This window comes from Salvia splendens, chromosome 10, assembly GCF_004379255.2.
Source record: "Salvia splendens isolate huo1 chromosome 10, SspV2, whole genome shotgun sequence".
Classification (NCBI taxonomy): Eukaryota; Viridiplantae; Streptophyta; class Magnoliopsida; order Lamiales; family Lamiaceae; genus Salvia; species Salvia splendens.
In genome coordinates this window covers 2,433,497-2,442,178 of record NC_056041.1, presented here as the reverse complement: position 1 = coordinate 2,442,178, position 8,682 = coordinate 2,433,497, and the positions used below count along the sequence as shown (strand labels likewise).

Genomic DNA, 8,682 nt, shown 5'->3' with positions numbered 1-8,682 from the left:
ACGGTTGGACTCTCATTTGACTAGGGTTTCGGGCATCGTTGGTTGTGATAAACATCGCTCTTAAATGCTGCGCTGGCGCTTTCTGATTGGCTGGATCATTCTCTCTCTCTATGCAAACACATGGGTTTGTATATTGTAAGTATACACGCCAAAAATCTGTACGTATAGGGCGACAGTAAACTCAAAATCAGAGAAAAAGAAATATCAAATCAACTCAACTCTATTCCTCTCTCTCTATATCTCTTCATTTTCATGTTTCTCTCTCTATACCAATTTTTTCCCCTCTCTTTCGCTGTCGGATTTCAGAGCTGATACGCTAGGGCACGCGGTGGATTCCGGCGCGAATTCGCCGGCGCAGCCGTTGAATCGGTGGAGATTGGTTTTCGAGAGATGAATGGCGATTGTTTCGGAGTGATTTGTGGAGAAATGATATCTATGCTGCCGATGAGTGGAGATTTTTGATCTGATTTCGCGATCCGAGAAAAAAGGTTCCTACTTTTTTCTTCTTACAGTACTATTTACGTTTTTATTTATATTTAATTTTTTGCTTTTTTACAAATTCACTAGGTTTTAGCTGACTTTCAGCTGAGTTTTACCTGATATGTCTTGCATCTATTTTTATCCGAAGTGGATTTCAAAATTTACCTCGGTATCTTATTTTTAGCTGTCCTTTTTTGGTGTGTTTTTGTTTTCACTTTCTCATCATTTTATGGCACTTTTTATTGCTTATTCTTTACTGTTTTTTTTCCATGTATAGCTGGTGAAGTTGGTATATTAAAATAACGTTATGACTTCATAAAACCCTAATTTGAGCTAATGAAATTAACACAAAAAGTCACGATTTACAGTTTGGCGATTGCGTGAGCTGTGTGGGGGGTTTTGATTTAATTTTCGGTGCCAGTTGAATTTTCCGATCTGATTTAAAGTTCCGAATTGAATTTTCTTCAACAGGAAAACCCTAAAATTGAAATTGGGCTATTGTTCTTTTAATTACTCATTTTACTTTTTGTTTAGTTCATTTCTCTATTAGAATATTATATCTCATGCTGACATCTGTAAGATTTTGCTGTATCGAGCTTTGTCTTTGCTGGGATTCTTAACTAGGGTTTCAACTGTTGCTTAGGACAAGGCTTGTACTAAATTCATACTACTACTATCTTGCAATTGATGAATGCTTCTTTCACTTTTAATTACTGTTACTCTTGTGTATTTATCTTTTTAATTCTCAGGTTACATACATTTCATACCATGATTTTATGCCCCAACTTTTGCAATTGTGTACTAATAGCTTCATTTCAGTGACCGGTTCATGGGTTTATGTTACTGAATTGGATATTGTTGTTATGGGAGATAGTGATTTTGTGGATTCTACATCGAAGCTAGGATTGTTCGTTCAGATCAACTCAATAGCTATTGATATTAGATGTGCCATGGAAGCAAGCGAGCCACCAAAACACGAGCATTTTTCTATACGGTGAGTGGCAGTTGATTAATTCGACATCTTTTGTACTGCACAGTGTATGTGCAATATTGAGTGCTTCCTTCTAACAATGTGAAGTGTGCTGTATTTTGATTTCTCAAGTGTTGGTGCAGTGGTTTTGTTGCTGATATGAGAAAAAAGGATTTGAAGACATGTTATCCATTTGCACCTCAAGGCAATGATGTTGATCCGGTTAACTATCAGCTGCCTCCTCTATCTGTTCCTGAATTTCGATGGTGGCAGTGTTCGAGCTGTGTTCCAAATGCTGAAACAAAGACAACTACAAAAGAAATGGCAGTGGCAACCACACACAGGAGAGATAACACAGGTAAATGCTGAAATTAAAGATTACATAGTTGTGACAAAAGTAGGTAATTAAATTGATTTATGTGCAAAATTTATGAACTGCGCGTCTATAAATGCAGTTAGCAAGAACTTTTTGTTGTATATTTTGTTATATCCTTACAATAATTTGAGGTAATAAACTTTGGTTATAGATGCAGAAGGGGAAGACAGTGATCAAAGTAAAATTAACAAGACACTTAATTTATGCAGCGGCGATTTCACATGTAAGTTTTGTTACATAAGTCATGTATTGTTTAAAAAGTCACGTGTGTAGTTCCAAGCTGTATTCATTCTTGATTATGATATCAGTTAGATTAAAATCATTTGCTAGTTGGCATAGAGCACAATGCGATTTTTTCCCCATATGTGACATCAAGAATATCTCCTCAGGTAGCAAAGGTAAAGCAGATATCAGGGATATAGAAGCTAGAAATTCATTGCATATGCCTGAAGTAAATCTGCAGCAGGTTTTCAAGAGGCTTAATAACACTCCAGGTATACTGAAAATGTGAAAGAATTTCTCACTGATTATTTCCTACTAATGATAAGATAACTATAGATATAGCATGTTTCGCTGACCAACCTTTGTGTGCAGTTGAAGAGCCAGCTAATGTATCATATGGAAGGGATGGTCCTTTGAGTGCATTGGCAAGCAGGAGAAAGCCGAAGCTACGTTCTTTGGCTGATATATTGGTGGAAGAAAGGACCCAAACTAGCAATATTCCAAGGACTAGATCAGCCTCATCAAGTGGAATGAAGGTTGCATCAACTGAGATGGAATTAGTTCTAGTTCCTCAGCATCAGGTAGACGTCCCTGCCGGTCGTGCAGAAGCTGAGAGGAAAAGAAAGATCTCTCCGAGAGAAGACACAGAGCCTCTGCTGTCAATTTTTCCAAGGGCTTTTGCTAAGAGAACTAAGGGCCTTGTGCTTGACCCCAAAAAGGTTAAAGCTATTGATGCCAACAAAAAGATGAGACACACCCGTAGAGACAATGAAAGAGCCCAAATGGGTGAGTCTCTCCATCCAAATAACATGCCCTCTGCAAGTCTACAGGAACAAACACAGAAAATTGGGGCTGTGGATCCCAGAAGAAGCATCTTCGGAAATTCCAATGGCGGAGGAACCATGGAGTTGGGCCTTTCACTCAATAGTTTTAAGGATCCTGTAGGTGATCACAATGACCAAAGTTCTTCCAGGAAGCGTAGGTACATTCCCGATCTCAATGTGGAAATACCGGAGATGGCTGATATGGAAGAAGAGCAGCAATTCACTACCCTTTCCAAGGAGAGGAGTTTTCCTCTGCAAAAAACTCATGTGGTACAACAAAATTAACTTCTCATATTCATTATCTTGATATTTCATGTCTTTATCAATCAATCAATGGTATTAGTTCAAAACTGTTTTTTTTTAGGTGTGACTAATTGAATCCCTCTGATGTTCATTCTCTAGAATGCCTCTGCCTTCCGCAGTTACAAGACTGGCAAACGAATAACTGATTCGGGAAACAGAGATAACAATGCAGAACTTGGAGCATCAGATGACATACCGATAGAAATAGTTGAGCTGTTGGCCAACAACCTGCATGAAAGAGAACGTGGAAATCCGAGGAGACGTGATACAACGAAAACATATCCTTCTGCAGCCGCACTTCCTCTTCCCAGCAGCATAAATGTTTCAAATGGAAACATGGGAGTCCAACCAAATAAATATCAGAGGGATATGACAAAACTTAGGAAACCAGAGTGTTCCTCTATAATGGCAGGAGCAAAGTCCACTACATGGGAAGAAATGCTAGATTCCCGTGCCCAGAAGCGCCCCATTCTCCCGAGTCCAGTCTCCTTCTTAGACAAATGGAGAAGTGCCGATGCCAAGGGAAAGAAAGTCGTAACTGATGTGGCTGAGCTCAGAGAGGAGGGGAACCAGAGCGGTACAATTCCCGCAATGCAGCTGTTATCCTTGATGGAGCAGAGAGTTAAGAAGTCTGATCCTTCATATAAAGTAGGTCAGCCCTTGTCTCCCTGCAAGCACCACCCGCCTCTAAATGGAAAGGAGAACCTCATGAGCTTCCTCCACTTTAATGAAAACGGCAGCAGCTCTTCGTTAAGAGGTAAGTGAGATAAGAGCATTCACTGCTGAAACTCTTCTGTTTTTTGTTTCTTGACAACATACATACATACATATATTGTTTTCTACAGTAACTCAAGATGAGGCAAGGAGCTCAAAAAGTAATGAAGAAGCATTAGGGGAGTGCACTCTCAACAGGAATCCTGCAGACTTCAGCATTCCTGGAGTAGGAAATGAATTCACCATAACCGCAAAAGATTTGAAGCGAGGAAAGAAGACGAATGGTTTGAAGGGAAAATCGCGGCTAGGCAATGTCGATGGCAGGAAGAGAGGAAGAAAGCCTCGCAGAAAGAGAGCGTGATCAAGTTAGAACTCATTTTGATAAATAAGAATCAGCATTTACCTTATGATTTAATAAGGCAATTGTTATAATTAGTTTCTATTTAAAATGATATTTTAGTAATTTAAACATTGATTCGGTATACTGTAGTTTGCCAATTTTTTGGCTTGAGCATTTTATACCAAATAAAACAAGTTTATTTTTTTTTAATATTATTTCTAGGCGAGGTTTAGTGTTCCATTATCTTGATTAATCTTGGAATTTTTTTAATATTTATAAACAACGAGTCCATGACTTTGAATCTTATAATCCATATGTAAGCTCATGTAATTCAACTATATATAGTCAATTATTCATGTGTGCATCTACACGTTGGATATAAAATGTAGTAATCGATCATACATACTAGCCTTGACAAAATATGACCACAAGAAATTTGATATGTATTTTAATTAACACATGTATGTGGGATTGACTTTGTCTAAAGAGAAATGATTAAAAAAATGGAAAAAAATAGTGACATAAATGAAACACCAAATTCTTGAATCATCCAAATATTTAGTAATACAAATGTGATATTTTGAAACAGACACATGTTATTATTATTTTTCGTGGCGAATGTTTGTAAGATCTTATTTCATTACATACCATAATGAAATTAAATTGTTAATTATCTTTTGTTAAAGGTGAAGTTTTATTTCACTTTTGTGAATACTAACATCTTATGCAGCCACTGTTTTAAAATCTGCACGTTAGTAACTAAAAAATATGCATTCCAAAGTAAACAAATAAGGAAATAATGGATTTTATTTTAATACGAAATAAGACTATAGTAGTGCCACTTTTTTTCATTTACATCTATTTGACATAGAGAAAGTAAACAAATTCTTTTTCTCTCTTCTTCCATAATACGCTCCAAAAAAAAAAAGGCCTCGATTTTGGGCCTTTTTAGATAAAATGAAAAGCCTAAAGGCTCCCCACCCAAATACTTCAAATATTAATAAACAGAGTAACGAAGTGAAAAAATATTTTAGAAAATAAAATGAATGCATAATAATGAAATCAACACTACAACGATAACGTACTCTATGTTTTTCAACAAATGATATAGTAGTAACTAATCAGTCATAATCAAACTGGTTGATTGATACCTAAAAGATGCACGCAATAAACATTAATAATAAAGTAATAATTAACACATCTTGATTAAATTTGTTAATAAATCTTTAAAAAGTTATCAATTAAACCAGTTCATGCACTACAATAAAAATTTCACTATTTTTTGAACAAATTCAACACTTTTATGGAAAAAAGAAGAGGCATATCTGATTTGATTAAACCAATATTAATTTCCCTTAACCGAAAACTTTTGCTTGAAAACCACCAATTGTAACCAACATATGCAAAGATACTGTTTTACCGTTTTTAATTTATTTTTTTGCATTGAATGCACATAAATTTTCAGTGATCGTTGTTGCAGATCTGATGTAAAGAATTAGTACTAATAATTGTTTGAATTTATGTTAAATCTCTCACTTTCAATTGATTTAGTTAGTTTTGCTATCACAATAAAAAAAGAACACTACACACAATCATTCCTCTCTTTCTTCCACTCCTTTTCACATGTCCAGATAAAATCTTGTCCGGATTCACGGATTCACTGACTACTCATCTCAAAGTAGTTAAATTCTTTTGCAAATTGAGCTGATTTTTTTAGTTTTTGTTGCCACTGCGCTTTGAGATTGGTGCAAAAATTGGAGGCTTAATTCATTTGCGAAGAAAACAAGGTAACTGATTATTGCAAGAGCTTTGCTTTTTTTCATTATCTAAGCTTGAAATCTAGTTTTGTGTAGGATTGAGATGAATTTTTGCTGGGGTTATAGTTGTTGATATTCGTTTTTTAATCTATGATTGGAAATGACTTTTTTAATAATAAGTTATGCGGTTATTTGAATCTGTTAAGGCGTTTAACAGGATTTGTTTGAGGAGGAAATTGAGGAATTTGGTGTATGTTAAGGCTTTGAAGATTGATTATGGTGCCTGAAAAAGGGATGTTTTGCAGAACGCAGCATCTTCTCTAAAAAAGATTGAAATCTTTGTTTCAAGTTATATAAAGGGGATGAAGAAGAAGAAGAGATGATTATCTACTTTAACATAGCAGCAGTTAATATCAGACACTAGGAAACTGCATTTGTTGGTATGATAAGCAGGTATTCTGTGGTTGGAAGGATCTTTGTTAGGGCGAAAATCGATAGAAACAGTGTGTGTGTTTGGGGAAATTGGATGTCCTAGTAGGGATTTGTGATGGCATCAATCAGAAGAACATTGTCTCCCGTTCCTCGGCCGGGAGGTTTAGGCAATGGGGAGGCTTGTCAAGTGGCGTCGCCTTTGTCCAAGTCGTCTTCAAACAGTCAGAACTACCCTCCACAAGCGGGGCTGTTGTCTTCCTTGCTGGGCTCCTTGGACTATGCATTGTACAGAATCCAGAGCTTTGTTCTTGGCCTTTTCTCACAACGAGCTTCTAGGGATGTTGATAGGTTTAGTTCTTGGCGGAGGGTTTACTTACATATCTTGATGTGCTTTGTTGTTGGTATCTTTGTTGGGCTTACACCATTTATACCATTGAGTATGTCCACGAATTCCTTGCCTAAACAAGAAGCTTTTGATTTCGAGTTGATTGGGTTGAAAAATGAGATGTCAAAAGTAGGCAAAGTTTCTCTGCAAGAGAACTCTACGTGGGGGAGAGAGAAGGTCAATGTTGAAGTGAGCAATCCTCGTTCTGACCTTACCATGTTAAGTAACTCGATGAATCAGTCTCGTGATGTGGTGTTTAATATTGATAAGCTTCTGATCGTCATCACTCCAACATATGCTAAGCCGCTTCAGGCCTACTTCCTCAATCGCTTGGCACACACGTTGAGACTGATCCAACACCCTCTTCTTTGGATAGTCGTGGAGATGAATTATCAGTCCATGGAGACGGCTGATCTTTTGAGGAACTCTGGAGTCATGTACAGACATCTCATATGCAGTATCAAGAATGAAACTGGGATAACAGATAGAAGCGCACACCTTAGGAATGTGGCGCTCTCGCACATAGAGACACACCGTCTTGATGGGATTGCATACTTTGCAGACGATGATAGGATATACTCGACTGCCCTCTTTAACCAGATGAGAAACATTAGGTATTGCATTCACCTCGAACTCATGTATTGGAAATTTCATCTGCTTGAGATATATTTGCTCTGAAATTAAGGTCGAACTTACTCATCTCTTCGAGCAACTTAAATGTATGTAGCTAGTGAACCAGTAACCTATTCAAATTAGGATGTGATAAAGTGCAAATGACTGTGACGATACTCAACTTTTTTATTGATGCAGTCGGATAGGGACATGGACAACGGCCATGCTGGTTCAAAGCAGAGACGAAATTCTCATTGAGGGTCCGATTTGTAACAGCTCTCGAGTGGTAGGGTGGCACGTTGATGACAGGAAGAGACGATCTCAGAGATTCCACGCTGAGATGTCAGGTTTTGCTTTCAATAGCACCGTGATTTGGGATCAGAAGAGATGGCACATGCCCATAATCGAGCCAATCAGGCAGATCGAGACGGTGAAGCCAGACATACAAGTGAGTTTCCGTATAAATGCCACCATGTGAACGCCAAAGGCATCAGATCGTATAGTTGAAATCATTCATGTTTGTCCATGTTAATTTTGTCAATGCATCATGCAAACATGTTTACTCCATTGCAGGCAAGCACGTTTATTGAGCAGCTCGTGGAGGATGAGAGTCAAATGGAGTGCTTCTCGATGGCCTCTTCAGGAATCATGGTTTGGCATCACACAACTGACACATATTCCTACCCTCATAACTGGTTTACAAGTATCATCTCTCCACTTACTGATGCTTTGCAACTTTGATTTGTGTAAGAAGATGGATCCTCTTTAGCCATTTCCTTTGTCCGTTTCCCTTCTTCTGAGTGCTTACTATTTTACATTAGCAGTCCCAAGTGTACGAACGCGCTTATGCAGAGATTTATTGTCCCGGTTATGGAGATTGGAGACGATCCAACAGATTCGTCGAAGAATTTTCCTGGTTCAAGGTTGGATATTATTTCTGTACAGCTCTATCTTGTCATCTTGATAAGATTGGTCATGGATACAACATTAGGTTTGAAGATCCATTGTGGAAGAGAAAATGGAAATGCTAAGGAGAAAGTGAGGATGAAAAAAGATATGTAGTTCTTGATAATTGTTTGTTATGTAACTATGATTTAATCTATTTAAATTTTGTGTTCTAAATCTTCTCTTATTTTTTTATTTCATTAAATGTGAAACGGTATATTTCAAACCAAACATTAGAAAATGTCAGAAAGCATCCACTAGCTGTCCCTAAATGCCAAACCAAACACACCCTAACAGAAAAAAATAACATGAATAACAAATG

General features: G+C 37.3%; 2 protein-coding genes across 6 annotated transcripts; both read left to right on the top strand.

Moving 5' to 3' along the window:
* The first annotated feature begins 213 nt into the window (after nucleotides 1-213).
* LOC121750684 lies at nucleotides 214-4,379 on the top strand. 2 transcript variants are annotated; one of them, XM_042145261.1, is made up of 8 exons: nucleotides 214-488; nucleotides 1,384-1,474; nucleotides 1,583-1,808; nucleotides 1,978-2,049; nucleotides 2,216-2,320; nucleotides 2,421-3,142; nucleotides 3,275-3,932; nucleotides 4,021-4,379. In XM_042145261.1, the coding sequence occupies exons 2-8, from the start codon at nucleotides 1,424-1,426 to the stop codon at nucleotides 4,248-4,250; spliced, it is 2,064 nt and encodes a 687-aa protein (XP_042001195.1). In that variant the 5' UTR covers nucleotides 214-488; nucleotides 1,384-1,423; the 3' UTR covers nucleotides 4,251-4,379. The 2 variants fall into 2 exon arrangements, with proteins under 2 accessions (XP_042001195.1, XP_042001196.1); XM_042145262.1 differs by having other exon boundaries at nucleotides 1,355-1,474; nucleotides 1,594-1,808.
* Nucleotides 4,380-5,619: 1,240 nt separating this feature from the next.
* LOC121752174 (probable beta-1,4-xylosyltransferase IRX9H) lies at nucleotides 5,620-8,537 on the top strand. Of its 4 annotated transcripts, none has more exons than XM_042147106.1 (5): nucleotides 5,620-6,016; nucleotides 6,204-7,417; nucleotides 7,614-7,863; nucleotides 7,989-8,161; nucleotides 8,237-8,537. In XM_042147106.1, the coding sequence occupies exons 2-4, from the start codon at nucleotides 6,534-6,536 to the stop codon at nucleotides 8,154-8,156; spliced, it is 1,302 nt and encodes a 433-aa protein (XP_042003040.1). In that variant the 5' UTR covers nucleotides 5,620-6,016; nucleotides 6,204-6,533; the 3' UTR covers nucleotides 8,157-8,161; nucleotides 8,237-8,537. The 4 variants fall into 4 exon arrangements, with proteins under 4 accessions (XP_042003040.1, XP_042003037.1, XP_042003039.1 ...); XM_042147104.1 differs by having other exon boundaries at nucleotides 5,623-6,016; nucleotides 8,240-8,537; XM_042147103.1 differs by having other exon boundaries at nucleotides 5,621-6,016; nucleotides 7,989-8,537.
* Nucleotides 8,538-8,682: the final 145 nt, after the last annotated feature.

Coding starts and splice junctions, on each gene's coding strand:
- LOC121750684 (XM_042145261.1), top strand. CDS start 1,424: ATGTGCCATGGAAGCAAGCGAGCCACCAAAACACGAGCATTTTTCTAT. Junction 1,475..1,582: donor CACGAGCATTTTTCTATACG/GTGAGTGGCAGT, acceptor TGATTTCTCAAG/TGTTGGTGCAGTGGTTTTGT. Junction 2,050..2,215: donor ATGCAGCGGCGATTTCACAT/GTAAGTTTTGTT, acceptor ATATCTCCTCAG/GTAGCAAAGGTAAAGCAGAT.
- LOC121752174 (XM_042147106.1), top strand. CDS start 6,534: ATGGCATCAATCAGAAGAACATTGTCTCCCGTTCCTCGGCCGGGAGGT. Junction 7,418..7,613: donor AACCAGATGAGAAACATTAG/GTATTGCATTCA, acceptor TTATTGATGCAG/TCGGATAGGGACATGGACAA. Junction 7,864..7,988: donor CGGTGAAGCCAGACATACAA/GTGAGTTTCCGT, acceptor ACTCCATTGCAG/GCAAGCACGTTTATTGAGCA.